A 21,196-nucleotide genomic window follows, 5' to 3' on the forward strand; every position below is an offset into this window, starting at 1 on the left:
TGGATCTTGATTTTGGTTATCTTAATTATTTTTTGTCTTTTTCTTGATTTTTCTTGGTAATCCTTCCCCTCTATGACTATAAATAGATGGGAGGGTCTCCATTCAAAAAAGAAAAGAAAGGAAGGAGATAAAAAAAGCTTAGCCTAAAGTCTTAGGGGCTGTTCTTTACAGAAGCCAACTCCAGTTCCAGAAGTTGGCTTTTGAAAGAAGTAGAAGTCCAGAGTCTAAAAAGCCACATCCAACAGAAGCTTGTTCGTTACAGAAGCACATAAGTTAGAAATTGATGTTCGTTTGACAGCTTTTTATTGCTGGATTCTTATAAAATGACCAGAATACCCTTAATGTTGATAATGCACCCATAATGTACAAAAAATTAGCAGAATACCTTAACAAATATATAATTACACTATATATATATATATATATAATATATATATATATATATATATATATATATATATATATATATATATATATATAATTTATATTAAAAAATTATAAAAATAATTATTTTAATTAATTTATAAATTTTATAATTCTATTCAAATTTGGATAGCATCTCCTCTTAAAAATGAATATATGATAAAGAAAATACCTGCATAATATACAATCTAACATCTACATAAAGATGAAAAGTGTTTTGATAATAAAGTAGTGATGATGAATTGCTTTTGGTCTTTGTAGTAAAGATGAAGGGTATTTTGGTAAAGATGAAGGGTATTTAGATAATTTTGTTATATTTTTTAAGGTTAAGTTTGATTGAAAATTTGATTAAATATTTATTAACAGATTCTAGTCAATTTTTGTTATAATGTTAATAGTAACATTTCTTTTAAAACAATGATGAACTGTAATGACTTAAAACATATTGATGTACATATTATGTATTTTTTTAATGTTAATGTGTATTAGATATTGCGTGGATGATAGATTATGTATTATGCAGTGCATTATGCAGGTATTTTTTTTATCAGGAAAATTTCATATGTCCATTTTTAAGAGGAGATGCTGTCGAAATTTCGATAGAATTATAAACTTTATAAATATATTTAAATTAAAAATAATTATTTTTATAATTTTTTAATATAAAATTATTATATTTATATATGTATTTAGTATAATTATATATTTATTAAGGTATTCTGATAATTTTTTATGTATTCTGGGTGTATTATCAACATTAAGGGTATTTTGGTCATTTTATCAAAATCCAGTAATAAAAAACTGTCAAACGAACATGATTTTCTGGCTTCTGTGCTTATGTAACGAACAAGCTTCTGCCAGATATGACTTTTCAGGCTCCAGGCTTCTACTTCTTCTAGAAGCCAACTTCTGGAGCTGAAGCTGGCTTCTGTAAAGAACAGACCCTAAGTGTAAGAGTGTTTTTATTTTTATTTTTTATTATTATTTATTTATAGAGAGAGAGTTTAGATCTTGAGAGAAATTTCCCCAATTATCGTGGAGATCTTGAATTAATTGGAATATTTTCTCTCAAAAAGGAATTAAGGGAAGGGATTCACTCAAAATTGTGGAAACTCGATTAATTCAAAAAAGGTAAGATCCGATTTATAATGAAATTCAGGTAATTTTTATCTTTCATTTTTAATTCTTATTTTTCACCATTAAATTTGATCTTTTACTGTGGATTTTAGTTTCTTTGCTTTTAAATATGGTTTTCACCCTTGATTTGGATTTCTTAGTCACCAATCCCAATTTTTTACAATTACTATTGATTTCCAATCATGAATTCTAATTTCTCACCATAAAAAGAAAAAAAAACATTATAATTGAATTTGAAAGATTCAACTCTTAATCTTACCTCAAATTTTGGAATTTAAAGAAATTCAAAATGGATCCGATTACCTTACTACTTACGGGATTGGATCCTCGATCATTTCTCCTTGTAGTGGAGATGAGATCAATCAAGAAGACTTCCATTGTCCCCCTCTTCGATCATTACAACACAACCACAAATATCCCCAATGAGGGGGAACAACGGTATAATTGGGTATCATCACATTGTTTTAATTGATGTTTTGATTACTCCTATACTTGTTTGCAAAGCAATAAAAGTATTTTAGTGCTTCTATTATAAGTCATTAGAAATCTATTTTTGTGCATATGCTATGAATTTAAAGTTAGTGTGGAAATACAATTTAGTATTCATGAGGTCAGCTTAGGATAGATATGTTTGGACAACACATTGATAAACCTTCATCTTGATAGGAAGGTGATAGTTTTTCACATAGTAGTTTGTCGTAGTATATTAGAATGGTATATTATAAGTATGAAGCAAGAAGGTCATGGGAATGCACAAATTAATTGCATGAGGTTTGTGCATTGCAATCTAAATGTTACTTCACAAAATTAGGATCACATAAAGGTAAAATTTTAAATTTGGAAATGATATTCCTATTAAGATAATGGAACTGTGTTGATGTCAATATGATCTATTATTGGTGTTGTTTTTGGAATTAAGGAAAAATCAAGGCACCTATATGATTTTTGAAAAATGGGTTTTTAAAATAAGAAAGCGGTCACTCACTCTACAAAGGTTTCAACACTTGCGTACTTTTTCAAAATTTATGATTGTGTGTATGAACCAAGTGGGAGATTGTTTTGACGTTTTCTACTTTTGTTGTAAAAGCAAAATTATTTTTTGGAAAACATGCCCATAATGGTTCAATGGGGAGTTGAGAAAACATTCCAAATCTGAGAGTGCAAAACTAGCACAATCGTAGTTACGTTGTAGTGATCTCAATTGATGCTTTTGTTGACATTAATTAAAGAAGTAACACTCATATTCTTTTAAGTTCCTCAATGGGTAGAAGAGTAGAGAATATCTTATAAATTGTTGGGAAGTCGTTCCCCACCCTTGTATGTACTCACAGAGATACACAATAGTGTTTTAGTTCCCATCAATCTTGGTCATACTATAGGGTTTCGGGTAGAGTTGTTCATTTCTTTGTAGTTTTGTAGTCTATATAAGAGAGCAAAAGGAATCATCGTATATCAGATTCATATATTGCTAGATATTGTTTTGATTTAAGTTTTAATGCCTAGATCTGCATTATGGATTGTTAGAATCCATCAGGGTAATCATGTGGCAGAGAGTTAAGACAGTACCATAAAAAAAATACAACCATTACTTGAAAGGTTTTGAACATTTAAGAGCTATTTGGTAAAAAGAAATGTTAAGAGTTGTCCCATATACTTTCTAGAGAGTTTTGCATTTACTAGCAATATTAAAAAAAAAAAAAAACAAAAAACCTTTTTCAACTCCACTGGAGGTTCTGCTGTGGCACGAAGATACTACAACCGAGCTGTTATCAATCCTCCACATTAATGGCATTCAAATAGTCTAAGACCAAATTCGAGATGCATGTCAAACAAGCAATAGATGGCTTGAACCACAAATTTTCCTGCCAAATTCCAAACTTGCAAAAGAAAGTTAAGCTACATCGATACTCCATGACGGGATAACCAGAAGACATCCTTCACACACCAGTCAAAATGTATTATATTCCAACAAAAGCTCCACAGGCTCTCCACCTAAAATCATATGAAAATATTTCTCTGAGTCCCCAAATTGTGAAGAGTATTCTCAGGTGCTTGCTGCTGAGCTGTCCTTTGATTTTCTCATGCCAACACCTATCTTCTCACCAGTGAACAAGACATGAAATCAATGGAGTCCAAGAGCTAAAATATTTGGCTTATTAGTAGAATATAAGCACTCACCAAGACACTAATAAAGTTCAGAAATAATAGAATGAGCAACGTACACCATCGAACTGACAATTAACTTAATTGTTATCACGTGCCTTAGATTTTGACAAGGGATCTATATGATCGGATAAGTTCAGAAATCTTTACCACCCACTCCTTTCTAACCTCATCAATTTCTTGTTTGTTGTATTGGGATTTACAACCATCAAACTGTTCAAGATATAGAAAATGATAAGTTAATTGACGTAATAATCTAAATGAAATAGAAAAAAGATTATAATCCAAAAAAACATATAAGACATACAAATTACTAACCAAATCTATGATCGATCGATTTCTCTCGTCTTCAATGATCTCCTTCATAAATCTCATGACATAAAAGCCACAAGCTACACTATCTTTTTGTTTTGGGACTTTCACAGGTTTCCAAACAAAGTCTTGGCCCCAAGTTCTGTCGGCTTCTTTTAGAATTTTAAATGCCCTTTAAACAACAAAGTCAATTATTATAAACTAAACTAATTTATTCTACTTTGTTAAAATTATAGTAAACGAAAAACATACTCTGTCATCAACTTCTTAATCTCTTGACAGATTTCTTTTTCAATTGAATCAAGACTGTAAATTGTCCTTGCCGTCAATGAGATCACAAGAAGGATCCAATGGAACCTACATTTCAATTAGTGAAAAAATATTATATAATTTACAATATATGTAGATTAATTTGTAAGTGAAAAAAGGAATCAATAATTAATAGATTTACCCTATGTTTAATGGAATAACAATCCACTTATCGTCAGGAGTTGTGTCTAGAACATGTGCTATATACTCAGACGCGCCAGACTTTTTATAAAAAAATTCATTGACTTGAGATGGATTAACCAAAACAAACAAGTCTTCAATGCCTTTGATCACCATATCATCATATAGTTTGCTGAAAAATAAGATAAAAATAAAAAATAAAAAATACACCATCAGTAGGGACAAACACTACAAAATTATGTTATTAAAGAACTAATCAGCAACTAACACACCCTGTATATACGGTGATGCATGTAGTCGACATGGGTAGATAATCAACTACTTGACAAATATCTTCCATTGACAGATGGAATTCAAAAGGATCACCAGAGCTTAGGGATAATTTGATCTCAAATTCCTTATTTCGTTCCCAATGTCTTTTCATATCATTGCCAAAATGAGTGATAAAGGTAGCATAGTCCTCTGCCTCTGGTAATTTTTGCACCTAATATGGTAACTAATTAATTTAGCTTCACTTGAAACAAAATAAGTAGAAAAGTAACTCAGATTTTTTGTGTATGTTACCTCATCCACAATAGTTGTTAGAACAAGGCTTCTAGGCGAAGCAACAATGGACCCGACTGCATCTTCCATTGTGGCCATCTCGTCCTCTGTTGAAAAAGGTAGGGGGGCATTTGTTTGTACATCAAATTGTATTGATACATGAACATTGTCCTCCCCCAACGTTCTGCCATAAAGGGTTTGGTTGGGTTGACTTTTAAGATACAATCCTTGAGCAACAATGTTACTCGAAGAACCCAACATCATTCGACATGGATTTCCCTACAAAAAAAGGTTAAAAGATTAAAAATAATTAATAACCTATAATATTTATTTGCTAGTTGTCAGTCATTGTTTAGACACGTACTTTTCCCATTTTAGAGGTGGGATCCGTAGGAAGCGTATTATTGTTAGGAAATAATGGAGATAGATCGATTGGCGATCTCTTCGATCTATTATTTTTGTCACTAACCTATACAAGAACAAACAATGTGCATTAGATGATGTATTTACATAAAAATTGGTCGTCCACTGGTATAAGATAGATACATACCAGGATGTAATCATCATGATGCGAACCCATCTTTGATTCCTTAACTCCTTGAGCCCCCATCAAATCAAGTATATCTCGTAGTTGACGAACTAAGTCCTCAGTAGAATCCAATCGCGATTTCATGCTCTCAATTTCCTCCTCGAGATTAGCCACATATTGAGTTAACCCACTTCTTAGGGTATTGAAGAATGCAAACAGGGTGACAAAAGGGCCGAGTCCTCTGACACAGACGTGATGTTCAGGTGTCTTTAAAGCCTGAGGCAGTATGCCATTATTTTCAGTGTTGCTTGAGCTTCCCTCCTCATCAACTTTTAGCAATTCATCCTACACAAAAAAAAAAAAGTTAAAAGAAATAATATTCAATTATTATCGAGCATTAATTTTATGCCATTGATGCACATAGACTACTTACCAATTTATCTGTCGTTTCTTTAGTGGCAGACGTTTCTTTAGTGGCAGACTCAACATATTGTCCATCTTTATCTTGACGTGCCTTCTTCCAAAGAAGGTACTTGTCAACCTCTCCTTCATGTTGTATTTCACCGATCTGTTTCTGTTACCATGAAATTAACAAAAATCCTTAATAAGTTATTTATAACTAGTTATAAATAAAGTAAGTAAATTAAACTACCTGAAAGATTAAGAACCTACCAATTCTTCAACCAACCCAGCATACCCTTTTTCACTGATTATGTGGGTGTTGACATTTTTCAATTGTCTCTCCTTCGAATTCTGTTTCATTGCTTGAAATTCTTCAGTCAATTTGGATTTTACGAACTCATCCCCAATTGATTGTTCTATGAAGTTGTACATATCTGGAAGTTTCTGGACAACTTCAGGCTCATCAAAGAATGGAATGATATGATCCGTGGTCAGAACTGATTTGAAATATCTCCACTCCACTCTAATATCATTGATGACTCTCTTTTTAGATTTTGCACCAACATAGCCATTTTCCTATAATAATAAAAAAAGCATCAAGATAGTTGTTTAAATAATCATTTTGACATATTACTAAAAGTAATGAAATTCTTGATTTACCTGTACGATCGTCCAGAGTTTTTCGTTCAACTCTTCAGACACCTTGTGTCGGTCTGGAATATTGATTGGCACCATATTGCATGCCACAACCCCAATATAGTTATCGAGTGAAGCCGTTGTATCTCCTATGGGATTTCCTAAGGTGTTGTAACCCACTTTTTTATTTTCTTTTCTAATGATTTTAGACGGCATTGTAGGTCCCCTAATAGATCTCTTAATGCTACTAGGGGCATCTGAATGAGACTGCTGACTAGCATCACCCTTGTTTTGATCAATTCCTAGTAAGAATTAATAACATTATCAAATTAGCATTCAGAGTAAACCACTTTGTATAAACAAAAGTACAACATTAAATACAAATGAATATTAAAAAAAATTATAAATGTAAATAAAATTATTGGCACTAGTCAAATTGAATGAGTGGATCTCCATAACATGACACACGTATTTGGGTGACATACTAATCCTAAGTTTGTTACATGCAATTCATGAAAACAAAAATACATTCATGAAAACATAAATCCATCCACGATTCAAGAGTTGAAGATTAAAAAAATTAGGATGTATATCCCAAGGGGATCCTTCCCCAAGAGAAGGAAAGGGCAGCCTAACAACCCCATTGATGCTTTGTTATGAGACTTGAACTTCAACAAGTTCAGTCTGAGTAAACAATTTGTATAAACAAAAGTACATTATTAAATACAAATAAACATTAAAAAAGTTATAAATGTAAATAAAATTATTGGCTTTAGTCAAATTGAATGAATGGATCTCCATTACATAACGTACATATTTGGGTAGACATACTAATCCCAAGTATGGTTTTAAGTAGTTCTACTTAACCCATTCAAAAATTAATTTTGCTATGAGTTGTTCATATGGATTCTATGCACTACTTGTCCGAAATCCAGCAACATATTCCCACACCTGCCAAATATACGGGTATTTTTTGTTGATTTTCATACCACACAACCATGGAAAGACAGTTGAGAGGCATGAAAAAAAAATAGTAAATAAGAAGAGGAATTGGGAGATACTAAAAGATTACGAACAAATAGCACATAGACTCACATATATACATGAACAACACATAGAAAAATCAATTCTCAAACTGTCCATATTGGACTATTCAAGGACTATGATCCATTCAAATCCTATCTTTACACGCAAATGAAATGACATATATCGATGGATCAAAGTTGATCGATCAAAACATGTACATCTTATTAATGCAAAACTAAAAGTACACCTATCACAGTCCAGCTCATTAAGGTTAGGTTTCTCTGATAAATAAAATGTATGGTTAAGTTTTAGCGAATGTGGAGGTAAAATCAAATGGAAACAATTTGCAATTCTCTTCTAGTTATGAACTGACCACCAATCTGCATAGTCTACAAGGTCAATATTGAAGGTCAGCACAGGTTTTTGATCAATGAAAAGTGTCAGAAGCATGGAAGATCAAACTGAAAAATATTTGATTGTTTAGGAAACTAAATAAAGTTAATGGCTGGTCTATCACAATCAAGACGTATATGTGGTTTGCATGCATGAATTAACATAATCTTAGCATAATTGTCTAAGTCGAAAGGATATAAGACCTTAACATAATCTAAATTAGGATCGACAAAAGCATGATTTTAGAACTTGACCCTGCTTTACCCTAAGAACGATGAATATGATGGAATTTAATTGACCTTTAATATTTTTTTTATAGGTATAGGGTTAGTGGTTAGCAAATGAATTTGGGTTCAAGGGGTTTGAACCTAGGACGTGGAAACAACACTCCACACGTCTGTTTGCTAAATTTCTGGTAGGAAGATGCAGAGTAAGCTAATGGTGAAGGGAATCCCACCGTGTCCAAGCGACAGTCACACTTGCAAAACTTTTGGGAACAATCTGTTTGTATTTGGCGGTACAGATGGGAAAGACCCACCAAGGATTTACACATCTTAGATACTTGTAAGTCCTCTCTTTGATTAGTGCTTCAGCTGCTACTATTACATTTGGTGCTACATCTTGTAAAAAAATTGCATACACTGCAGGGTCGCTACAATCACTGAAACATGCCTAACCTACTAATCTCATTCTTCTAAACTGGCACAAAGCTTCAGACCGAACCCCATTTTCGATGTTCACTTGTATCATCGCACTCTGGGTTGCATGGTCCCACTTATCACTGAAAAAGAATCCTATTGTTTCTGAGAACTGATCCCAATTAACCAAAGTCCTAAGAATTGCATTCCAAGCAAAATTATGCTTAGTCAACTGAGAAAATAGTCGTTTCTCAATAACCGGTTCTTAAAGTAAAAATGATGAAACTATTAGAAGTCTCAACATTCATTGTCTCATATCCTATTAAAATTCTTATAAAGGTTTTCAGTTTGTAACCATTGGATATCTTATATATGAAAAAAAAAAAAAAAAAAAAGACAAGAGTCAGGAGTCCTACTCCTAGATGATGTGCTGGAAATACCTCCCAAATCTCAAATAAATAATAAGTAAATATATAAAATCAGAAAGAAAAGGTAAAGAAAAGTACCTTCTGTTGAATAATCAATAACTTCTCTTGTGGTAATGTGAGAGATCTTGGCCCAATCTTCTCCACACTCTTCTTTGCACCGTTTTGCTAGCAATGGACAACCCGAACAGCGAAATGATTGAAGCGTGATGGGCAGTCCCTCCTCTGGCAAGGTTACAACTCTTTCACATAATTCAATTGATAAGTGTTTAAGGGATGTGAGGTTTTTCAAACCATCTGGTAAAACCACAAGCTGGGGACAATTAAGTATGTGTAAACTTTCCAGAGAGTGGAGGTGTTTGCAGTCTCCATCACCATCCTCTACCGATACCAACTCTTTACAACCTAAAACAGAAAGCTTTTTGAGTGCTTTTAGGTTCTTGAACAACCCACTAGGCATTGCCTTTAGATTTTCAATATAACCAATTCGCAAGGAGGAGAGAGAGGTGAAGTAAGACACAGAGCTTAATATCCTCTCATTGCATTTCTCCAAACATAGATCACAAAGAGATGTCATAAACCTTGGAATAGCAATCAAGCTCTTGCAATTCTCAATATGAAGTCTACGAAGGCAAGGGAAATTGCCTTCTTTTTCAATGCCACAACCCCATTCCACTAAATCTGGGAGTGATTTCATAACAAGTTCTTCCAATGATGGAAAAGCAACCTCAGTAATCATGATGCCATCAGTAGAAAACACACGGCTCACTTTAGTCATTCTCTCTATTGTAAGTATCCTGAGGGAAGGTAGCTTCCAGAGAGGAGGGAAGGTTTGACATGATGCACAATTCCCTAACTCAACATTCACCAGTTTGGAGAATGAAGGATCCCCTATCCAGCCCGGAAATCTTTCTCCCTTGTAGAACCAAATTTTTAGTTTTTTAAGATTGGCAGGGTGAGGTTGGAGCCTTTTAAGTATTTCCTCCGCAACACTTGCATCACGATCATCATCATACTTTGATGACAATTCCAGCTCTTCAATGTATTCTTTATTCTTCAACACATCCTCTTTTGCATTGACCACATTTTCGAGTCCTGAAACATGCAACCGACCTCTAAGGTTATTCAATCTCATCAGTTGTCCTATCTCAGTTCCACTCTCATTACCAATAGCGAAATGTGACAGTGACAGTGTTTGTAGACGTGTTAATATCTCAATTCCCTTCGGCGTGAATCGACAAGGGGAATAATACCGTACGCGAAGATATCGTAGGTTAATAAGATTTTGTGTGTTCTTGGGTAACTCAACAAATCCATCACACCACCAAAGATCTAATGTCTGCAAATTAAAAAGGTTGCTCGTCGATTCAGGCAATCTTTTGAAATTTTCAGAAGAGAGGGCAAGGTAACGCAAATGTAGCAAATTACCAATTGAATTAGGCAATTCTTTGATTCCTTTTTGAAGATTTAAATCTAACACACGGAGGCATTTTAACTGTTGGAATAGATTATTGAGGAACGAAACGCTTTCAATTGTAACTCCCAGTAGAGTATGTAACCCTTTGCATTGGAGAACCTTCATAGATATTTCTGGATCAATGTTTTTATGAGAGATGGATGACGAATGTCGAATCTTTTCAGAAAAATCAGATACTCTGCCACCACCCATTCTGAAACATTCATCTTTTGAGATTGATTGTGCTAGATCATGAACCTTGTGATGCATCTTATATATCAATCTGCCAAATTGATCTTTCTCATAGTGAAAGAATGACCTCCATAACAATTCGTCAAAGTATTCACAACCCACATCTTCTATTACCCCTTGCCCTAACTCAAATGTGATAAAACCTTCTGCCATCCACAATTTGATTAATGTCTCCTTATCAAATACATGATCCTTGGGAAATATGCTACAATACAGGAAGCACTGCTTTAGATGTGAGGGCAAATGACGATAACTCAATCTAAGAGGATCTAAGATAGTATCTTTTATATCCCATTCTTCACTATCCAATGTCTCTATTGATTTTTTTTCTGCCCTTGGACCATGTAAGAGGACTCCGAGTTTCTTTGCGGCGAAAGGCGAACCCTTGCACGCTTTAGCAAGTTTCCTGCCAACTTTCACCAGATTTGGATGCTCATCCCAACTCTCATCTGAAAATGCCTGTTTTCCTAGAAATGACAAAAGTTCATCATCCGGCAAACTTACCACGACCCGTGAGATTTTTTCACTTCTAGTGGTAACAATAATTTTACTCCCCTCTGCTCCATATCTCAAGGGAGCTCTTAGGGTTTCCCACTTTTCAGAATTTTCGTTCCATACATCATCTAATACAAGTAGAAATTTATTCCCACCTACTATATTCTTGATTTCTACAGAAAGTGAGTTTAATTCCACACAATTAGATGGTCCCCTGGAAAATCCTTCTATAATTGCTTTGAAGAGTTTTTTTAAATCAAAATCTTGGGTTGCACAAACCCATACTCTTTTTTCGAAATGCCTCCGAACCCTCTCATCGTTGTAAACGAGCTGAGCAAGGGTTGTCTTTCCAATTCCACCCATACCAACTATGGAAATAACAGAGAGTGAGTTAGCAACAGATTCTTCGGACAGTAGCATATTTATTAACTTCTCCTTGTCATCTTCTCTACCTAAAACATCTGATTCGCCTATCAAGGACACCGTATCTGGAACTACATTGATTTGAAGTTGACTGAATTCTCCATCTCCTTGACAAAGATAGAAATCATTTCCTTGATTTGAAATTATTACTAATCTATCATTGATCTCCTTTATCTTATGAGCCATCTCATCTCGAAATAAATCAGGTTTTGATGTAAAGCAAGAAAAGCAGATTTTACTTACCCAATTCCTCTTGATAGTTGGAATTTCTGTTTCGATTTTGGATCTTCGTAAAGCTTCAGTTGCAAACTCGTCCAATACATCTCCGGCATCGTAAGCGACATCTTTAAGCTTTCTCGTCCAATCTCTCACCTGGTGAGAGTCAATTTGCTTTTCCTCAGCATCTTGGAGCTTGGATTCAATTGCTGACAAAACATCAGACAATTTTTCCAAGTCTTCGTTAATATCCCATAGCAATCCAAACTCTGTTACAATTGAAGAGCTCAGCTGTCCCAATACAAGTTTGAGAAAAGCAGATACAACTGATTCTGCCATGAAATGGCTCACTCTCAGCCTCAGGGATGGTAAAGTCTTGTACACAAGTTAAAAAAAATAAAAAGAACACTCAGTGTCAGTGATTGATCCCACCGAAAATTATTGGGCTGCAATAGACAAGATTCGACTCAATAAAATAGGAATTTTTTTTAAAAAGAGTTACATTTTATGACAAATGGTGGGGCGTAGAGTTCCGTCGGTGGGATTCACATGCACATGCATAAGCTTTATGTCGACTCGTATAAAGATTGTGTTGTATTCAAGGAGGGAGCCAGGTCGAGTCGAGAGGGCAAATATTGGTCACGTACCCGTGCTCCAGTGATTATTTTAAAGAGAGCCTTGTGGTTTCAAACATTCCTTCCCCACCCTACAACCCAAGAATATTTGGAATACAGTTGTGTTTCCTTCTGTTTTTTTTTCTTTTTTTACTCGAAGTGATCATGTGCTCCTCTTGACTTCAATCTTGTCTAATAAAACATTTTAAAATAACAATAATACCCTTTAAAAAAAAATTATAATTAAAACTATGATCTTTTTCAAAAAAATAATCAACTTTAAATCTTTATGATATATTATTTTTCAAGAACTTGCCAAACATGTGAAATCATCTTATTTTTTGGGAAGGTGCACATTTCATACTATTGAATACATAAATAATAGTTTTGGTTCATAAGTTATTTTTTATACGATTTAAAAGCTATTATTAAATAAATGAATGTCTTTAATACTAATAGTGTGCAAAATACCAAGTTTGGCCATGTAATCTTAAAGTTTGAAACATGTGAAATCATCTTATTTTTTGGGAAGTTGCACATTTCATACTATTGAATACATAAATAATAGTTTTGGTTCATAAGTTATTTTTTATACGATTTAAAAGCTATTATTAAATAAATGAATGTCTTTAATACTAATAGTGTGCAAAATACTAAGTTTGAAATACCCCCCCCCCCCCCCCCCCTTCTTTTTTTCCTTCGAAAGCAATCAGCATCATCCTTAAGATATTATTATTATATTTACTTCAACTTTTAAATCATAATGAAAGATATGATTTTTGGATTATATGGGGTCTCAACATGTTTACCGGAATCAGTTAAGGATACCTTCATTGGTTGGTCATCAATTGACTATTCGTTTGGCGGCACAAAGTGGTTGCTTTGGACTATTACACCGTTTGCAATTTGTTGGGGAGTGTGGTTGGAAAGGAATAGGCGTATATTCGAGAGGAAACATAATGAATGTCCAGGCACGATCATGTCTATCTTGGGTTTTAACTTTTGTTGGTCCAAAGTGTATAAGGAGTTTAGGGGTCTGTTTTTTGAGGATTTTTTGTACAAGTGGGATGGGGTTTGCGGTTCCATTCATAATTAGCGCTGTTTTGTAATGCCCTTCCAAGTTGGTCATCTCGACCGACTTGGTTTTTTTTCAGAAATACAATACTATTTATCAAAAAAAAAAAAAGAAAGATATGATTTTTGGAGAGCTAGAAAATGATTTTCTTTAAAGGATTGAGGTTAGATTGAACGGAATGAATTAAAGATAAGGTTAAATAGATTAATAGTAACTTACACTACAAGTTAAATAGTTTAAAGATGACAGATTTGTGAGGAAAAATTCAATATTTTTAAGCTAGAGATTAAATATTAATAAATTTAGGTCATTATAATTAGTCTATAAGAGAATACCAAGGTTAAGGGAGCATCTCATCAATTTGAAAATATCGCGTTAAATCAATTACAAACATCATAAATTATTTATACACTATGTGAAAAATGGGTAAATTAAATTTCAAGGTCCATTGAATTTGCTTGGATTTAGTCAATTTCGATAGACCTTGGTGTCAAATTTACCCTTGTTCATGTAGTGACATTACTCCCCCCCGAAGGAAATCTGGGCTCCCCCCCTGGATGTTTCTTATGAATATAAGTCTGATTAAATACTTGACCCGATTATTTGACTATATTTAATATTTTAAATTATTGAAAGCCATTTTTAAGTATTTAAAGTAAAATTTAATATATTTTTATTTGACTATTATGTGTCAACTCCCATATCATCGATATATTTGATTCAACTCGGTTTTTTTTATTTATTATTTTATTATTTTATATTTATTTTTTATAACAAAAAAGGGTGTGTGAAATCATCTTATTTATTGGGTTAGTATACGAGAAGGAAAAAGATTGAATAGAGGAACTCTCGAGCATTTGGTGATCTCAAATGTGCCCCTATCAATGGAATGGGTGATTCATTATTTTGATGAATCATTTCTTCGGATAGAAGAAGATTTTGTAAACACTTACTCGGAATCTCACGAATCAGAAACCTTTGCAGAAGAGTTGTCCACAATTTTTTTTATGCCAAGCTATTTAAAAATGTACTTTTGGTAAATAAGTATGTGTTTTTAGTTATTAAAATACTATTTGCAAATATCATAAATGTTCGTGATATTAACTTGGTGAAATAATAATTTTGTCCCTATTATTTAGGTTAAAAGAAATAATAATTGCTACAATAGTAAAACACATGATTTGGCAAAAAATTTGGAATGTGTATTGTCATGGTAATATTGAGATCTCTCATCCATGAGATAGTAAATTTCTCAAAACACAAAAATGAAATGAATAGAAGTCTCCACATGCTTGGTGAATGATGATCATCATCACAAAAGATAAAAAAATTGTTGGAAAAGTGAATGATAAATTTGAAGTTTGGGTTTTCTCAAATTACAAAATCTAGATTCATACCTACATCCACATGGGTAGTTACAAAACCAGTTTATAACAATCATGTGGATAGAGAATTGTTAATAGTTGCAATACTTTTTCTAAGAGTTATGTACCTCTTCAAAGAGATGTATTAAATGTTAACAGGTCTAGTACCATTTCCAACAACCATGTACCTCTATAAATAGATGATTTAATTGTCATATTTCTTTTATTTATAGTCCATCTCTCATTACATGTTTTACAAAAATTTTCTTGATCATTTTGCATACTAGTTCCATATAAAAATAGAGTTCAAGTCATAGTTGTTTCGTTGTTTTGTGATTTGAAGTGCTGCTATCATAAGCAGGAGATCGCTATATCTTGGGAGATAGTCACCGAAGACCGTGAGCACAAGTGAGGGGAGAATATTGTCTTAAGGATAGAATCAAACTCCAGTCTCGATCTCATTCTTTTTCTTTTTCTATTTTTTCGTATACATCATTGTAAGTGTTTTGAATCTTATTTTAATTTAGTTTTCAATGGATATTGTTTACTTGCTTTTTCAATAGATATAATATACTACTATATTTAATAAAGATTAACAATCTTAAGATAATATTCATTTGATAATCAGTATTTCATATAGTATATTGCCATATTAAATAAATATTAACAATCTTAAGACAATATTCTTTTCATAGTTAGTATTTCATTATTGTAATAGCAAGTGTTTTATTACATTAGTGGCTTATCAATTTAAAAAAAAAAAAATTGTTTTGGTATAGATTGTGATATTTGTTTTATATCTTAGTTTTTTATTACTTAGAGTTCGTATTTTACAGGAGTGAGTACTACATCTGTTACAAATTTTGTCACTCCTATTACTATTCCAACCTATGTTAGTCATGGATTGACTTTAAGAGATGGAAACAAAGAATGTTATTCTATCTCACTACATTGAATCTTGTGAGATTTCTGCATGAGGAAGCTCTTACTTCAAAAGAAAATGAAAGAGATAATCAAGTAGTGTCTGCTGTGGATGCATGAAACCATTTTGATTTTTTATTTAAAAATTATATCCTCAAGGGATAGGAAACACATTTATAATGTGTATAGCCAAATCAAAACTTCTAAAGAGCTATGAGAGTCTTTGGATAAAAAAATATAAAATAGAAAATGCCAATATGAAGAAATTCGTTGTCGATCGTTTTCTTAATTTTAAAATGATTGATTCAAAGATTATCATAAGTCAAGTCTAATAGTTACAACTCGTTTTCATGAAATATGTAGGCACTCTAATTTGATTGAACAAGCCTGAGAGCTAATTTAAATCTAGTATCAAATATCAAATTGACAGAATTTTGATCAAAAGTGAATCCTACTGGAATCAATGGAATCAATCAAGATGACCAACATAAATCATCAAAAATCATGTTTTGCTTGGCCATATGAGTCAAACAGCCAAGCATAGCTTTGCTTGGCCGTTTGGTACATATGGACAAGCCATTTTTTGTACTAACTTTACCTTTGTAATGTGCAGGCTTAAAATTGAATTGGCCTTACCTCAAATAAGGTCATACATAATTCCTTCTGGCCATACTTAACATACATCCAAGTCTATTAGGTAGTTAAATAGCCCATATGTACACGAGATTCTTCCTAGGAAATGACCTCATCAACCTTTTGAAGTTAGATTTTCTCTTTTAATCCCCTCCTAATTACCTCATTACCCATGCTTTAAACCTCCAAATTTCCCCCACCAAGGGTCCTTTGGTAATCCTCTCATTCTCTTAAACTTGATCAAAGGTCTTGTTTAGTTCCCACTTCAGACCAATTACCTCCTTTAACCTTAGTTTTCTTAACCTCATTAAGAACAAATCCCCCTTCTACCATTCTATTTTTTTTCAAAGATCAAAAGGATTCTATGGAATTCAAGGTAGATTGACTCAATTCTAGGACTTAAAATCATTATATCCAACCTTAAGATGTCTTTAAAATTTGTGCGCAATGACCTTTATATCCCTAGTTTGTTAGAGACTCTATCAAGGTAAGTGACTAAAGATGACACAAACATATAATCTAATTACATGCCATCTAGCCTAAGTATCAAGAATTTGACTCAAAGCCTAAATTCGAGGCCCACTTTACCCTCCTCAAGAATTCTCTATAAATTATTGGTTTTTTACTAATCTATCCCTTGATCATCTTGATTGGTAAGACTCATAAGTGAGTGAAAGACTATCAAAGACAAGAAGATGAGAGGTAATTAGGTTCTTTTATCAAGGATTTAGTGAAAATATTGAGAAGTCTAAGTTTTAGGACTAATTTATCCTCAACGGCCTCCCAAAATCCTATAAATAGGAAACCCATTCAAGACAAGAGAGGAGGAGCTCATTTGGTGGTCCAAATTTTGCCCAAATCTCTCCCAAACATCTCCAGCCTTCCATTTTTTCTCAAACCTCTGAAAATCCCCAGAAAAAAAAAATCCAAGAAGAAAAATAGGAAGAAGAAGATCATGCTATCTAATGTAGTTTTTTAAATTTTTTATTCTAAAGGCATAGGGGTAAAGAATAATCTCTCCTAGAGGTGATCTCCCCCAATAAGTCCTCAATAATCTCTTTGAGAATATTAGAATAGCTTCTTCTTATATTCTTTATTTCTATGTAATTTAAATTTTCTAGTATAGTTGCTTTACTTTCATTACCTTTCTTGCATTTTAAGTTTCTTAGAATAATGATTTTTTGTTTTACTTCTTTTGATGGCAATAATACTAGAGAGTAAACCCTCTTAGGAGGTAATCTTCTCTTGCTAAGTCCATCCCATGCATACACTTTGCATACTCTCATTTCTAAAAATGACTACAAGTAAGGAAGTAAGTATTTCTAGGTTTATATCTAATTTTTAAAGCCAACAAAAACAGTTCAAAAATAGACAAAAATCTCTTGCATGTAGTCTTGATTCCTACATGATGTGGTTCAAGTCATGGACCTCACTAAAGGATCAAATCAATAAACAAATTCTCCTAAAAGAGTCCATAAACTAGTTTTGAAACTTTGGGTCTAAAAATAATGAAATCCAAGTGGATTTTCATCAAAGTCCTTGGCTGACAAAAAAATTCAGCAAACAACTACTTCTAGTAGCGACTTGCCCATCATCTCAATTTGTTCAGTTTCTAAAATAAACTATAATCATTTTTTCCTAAATCTCTCTAAAACTCCTCCTATCTTCAAAAATTCAAAAAACTAGTTGTAAAAGCTTCATCTATGATCATATTGATAACCATCAATGGATAGGAGGGACAAAGTACCTAAGACATTCCTTGTCCCTCAATCGAACTCTTTTACTTAGAATCTCTAAGAAGACTTTTCCCATTATCCTTATGGATATGATAGTCACTACAAGCCATGGAAAATGAATTTTAACACTTTTTATGGTATCAATTTACACCTTAATTAAATAGTGGTGACTCCAAAATCCAAGTAGATGAGCCCAAATCTTTCAAAGGTTTTGAAGCCCACGTATCTATAGCTTAGCGACTCCACTAAGGAGATGCTAAACGAGTTCAAACCAAATCTTTTGACCATTTTTGAAGTTAAAAAAAAAAAATTGTAACTTCATTTGTGTTTTCTACTATCTTTATTCCTTATTTTCTCTCTTTTGTGGGAATATTTCTTTTACGTTGGGATTTTAGGGTGTTTTATGTTTATTTGCTTCTATTGGCACATCTCCATTGTAATTTGCACGTGCACCTAGAAACGAAGCTCATTGCACCAACATTCTTTATCCCAAGAAAAATATTAACCCTCGGATGCAAGTAACCTCCTACCTCAAGGTCGCTCATTTTGGGGACAGAGACGAAAGCATCCATTTCACCACTAATCGATGAAGTACTTGTTTTGGGTTGCATAGAGGTTTAAAGGTGAGTAACCAACATATCCCACCTATTACCCCATATAATTCCTTGTGATAGAGATTACTAAGGAAAAAAAAAAAACCAATGAGTGTGTTTTGGGTTTGTAAGTTGAGTCGATCCTCAAAGACCAAATTGTAAATGGGAGGGTGCGATTTCTTAGAATAGGTTATCCACCCTTGGTAGGGGTTTATGCATTCTTTCCTAACTTTTTGAACCTTCTTTTAATGTTTAATTTGTATTTTGAAAGTTGGTTTCCAAGCCTCAAGTCAGAAATGCAAAAGAGAATACTTGAAAACCAATGTTGAAAAAGTTTTTGGAAGCAAATCAGAGCCATAAACCTCCTGAAAGTAAAATTTCCTCTGGAGGCATTTTGCCTTACCATACCAATCAAGTAGACAACATAAATTTTTTCCTAGCCATTACCCTAGGTACAGCCACGGTTGTTTTTTTGCCTGGCCATAACTTTGTGAAGGCTTGGAGACATTTTTGCCTGGCCATAAGCCAGGTACGACCAGGCCATTTCCTATTGGTCTTGGGTTGCTATTTTGTGAACAGAAACCCTCCCCTCTCCCCTTGCAAACCTCATGATGGTTTATCCCAAAGTCTTAGCTCCTCTTGATGCATTTTCACTCAATTTAGGTCCCAATTTCAATCCTAAGTTTGGGGTTAATCCGTGTACCTAATTTCTCACTCATTCAAGGTCATCTAGAATGTAGGGGTGCAACTTGGTTCGATTTGAGGCCAAATCGGAACCGAACCGACCTAGGTCGGTTTCATTAAATGAGAATTGGAATCAAACCAAATTTCCATAAACCAAACCAACCTAAACCGAGCTAAGGTTGGTTTGGTTCTACGGGTTGCCAATATCTTAAAAACCTAATTGAATCAACATATTTTAAATAAAAATGACTAAATATGATAATGAAATCTCACATAATAAGTCATTAGTCTATCCATCAATATAAAAAAATCAGTAATGTATTCAATAAATAAAAAAAATCAATAGTTTTTCCATCAATTAAGGAAAGTCATTAATCCATCCATCCTAAAAAATATCATTAATCTATCCATAAAAATAATAATCAATTTATCCATAAAACATTCATATAGTTTATTAAAAAGATTAATAATATTTATTTCTAATTTTATTAATATAAGGATTCGGTTCTCGGTTTGGTTTGGTTCCATACAAGGCATGGACAAAGAATCAAACCAAATTGGTTGGTTCTCTACTTTGTTAACCCGAAATCGAACCGAAGTTAATTATAAACCAAACCAAACCAATCCAAAGCATTCAATTTGGTTCAGTTCTCGGTTTGAATTGGACCAAATTACACCCTTAGTAGAATGTGGGTTCAGGTGTGAATTTATCAAGTTTCGACATAGGTCATTCCCTTAGGTGCCTCCTTAGCAATAGGGTTTATTCTTCTGAAGTGTTTTAAAACCCTTAAGATTAGTATATCATTATTCCAAATTCCATAAACTTAAGGTTCTACTCGACTCTTCCAACATTACCACCCTTAGTACACTCGAGATTTTCATCCTATTCGTCACAGATTATCATGCAAAATAAAAGAGATCAAAAATACAAAAAACCTTGGCAAACAAGGGTCAATCCATAGGAACAGTGTTGATCCACAGTTTCTGACTTGAAATGATCAGAGATAAGGTAACCAATTTAAAACTGATTGAGAGTGAATTTTAAACTAAACAAAAAATAATTGACGAATAAGAAATAAGATCGTAATATAAAGATTAGATCAATTAAATACATCATAAGCAAATAATCTCATCACTTTATCAATGTTTATTTTGATCTCAATCCAACTAACAAATCTAATGTTGTTGGATCAGAGAATGACTATATCAAGCACATTTAGAAACTAAAAAAATTGTGATTTAAGTTAATAAGATGAAATCAAAAGATTAACATGATATTCCAGTTAGTATGATTTAGCTTAAACTTATCTAAGTCTAAACTATCAAACCATGAATAAAAAATTAGACTGATGATCTCTACTTGATAAATACTATCACAAATAAATATTGAAACATAGATATAAATAAATAAATTGATTACGATGATCTTGTTCATGGCTTCATCGACCTCTTTAATGGAAGTCTAGCCACAAATCATTGCAAGAGCCATAAAATCAGAGATAAGAAAATAAGTGATTAGATATGAGAGAAGGAAGAAACAATTTTCTTTTATTGATCTTGATCTAAAATTAATACTATCTCCTTCCAATTATAAATCTTGAACAAAAAATAAACTAAAAATATAAAAAATAAAAAATAAAAGAAAAGTGGTAAAAAA

At 32.9% G+C, this 21,196-nt stretch overlaps 1 protein-coding gene across 4 annotated transcripts; it reads right to left on the reverse strand.

The window, feature by feature from the left end:
• Positions 1-2,948: 2,948 nt before the first annotated feature.
• LOC147410177 (putative disease resistance protein RGA4) lies at positions 2,949-12,615 on the reverse strand. 4 transcript variants are annotated; one of them, XR_015175663.1, is made up of 13 exons: positions 9,159-12,615; positions 6,620-6,897; positions 6,230-6,535; positions 5,991-6,131; positions 5,579-5,902; positions 5,393-5,497; positions 5,050-5,307; positions 4,758-4,969; positions 4,487-4,657; positions 4,288-4,392; positions 4,042-4,207; positions 3,739-3,936; positions 2,949-3,651 (listed from the first exon to the last, which is right to left on the reverse strand). XR_015175663.1 is itself a non-coding variant. In XM_086432415.1 (13 exons), the coding sequence occupies exons 1-12, from the start codon at positions 12,256-12,258 to the stop codon at positions 3,823-3,825; spliced, it is 5,280 nt and encodes a 1,759-aa protein (XP_086288541.1). In that variant the 5' UTR covers positions 12,259-12,615; the 3' UTR covers positions 2,949-3,655; position 3,822. The 4 variants fall into 4 exon arrangements, 2 of the variants coding, with proteins under 2 accessions (XP_086288541.1, XP_086288542.1); XR_015175662.1 differs by having other exon boundaries at positions 2,949-3,655; XM_086432415.1 differs by having other exon boundaries at positions 2,949-3,655; positions 3,822-3,936.
• Positions 12,616-21,196: the final 8,581 nt, after the last annotated feature.

This window comes from Akebia trifoliata, chromosome 2, assembly GCF_017979445.1.
Source record: "Akebia trifoliata isolate Shusen 1 chromosome 2, ASM1797944v1, whole genome shotgun sequence".
In the NCBI taxonomy this organism is placed as follows: Eukaryota; Viridiplantae; Streptophyta; class Magnoliopsida; order Ranunculales; family Lardizabalaceae; genus Akebia; species Akebia trifoliata.

Bases quoted from the DNA above. Each gene is read 5' to 3' on its own strand.
- LOC147410177 (XM_086432415.1), bottom strand. From the start codon at position 12,258: ATGGCAGAATCAGTTGTATCTGCTTTTCTCAAACTTGTATTGGGACAG. The intron at 4,393-4,486 runs GTAAATCTATTA...ATTGAAATGTAG, and splicing joins GTTATTCCATTAAACATAGG to GTTCCATTGGATCCTTCTTG. The intron at 4,208-4,287 runs GTATGTTTTTCG...TGTTGTTTAAAG, and splicing joins ATTAAGAAGTTGATGACAGA to GGCATTTAAAATTCTAAAAG.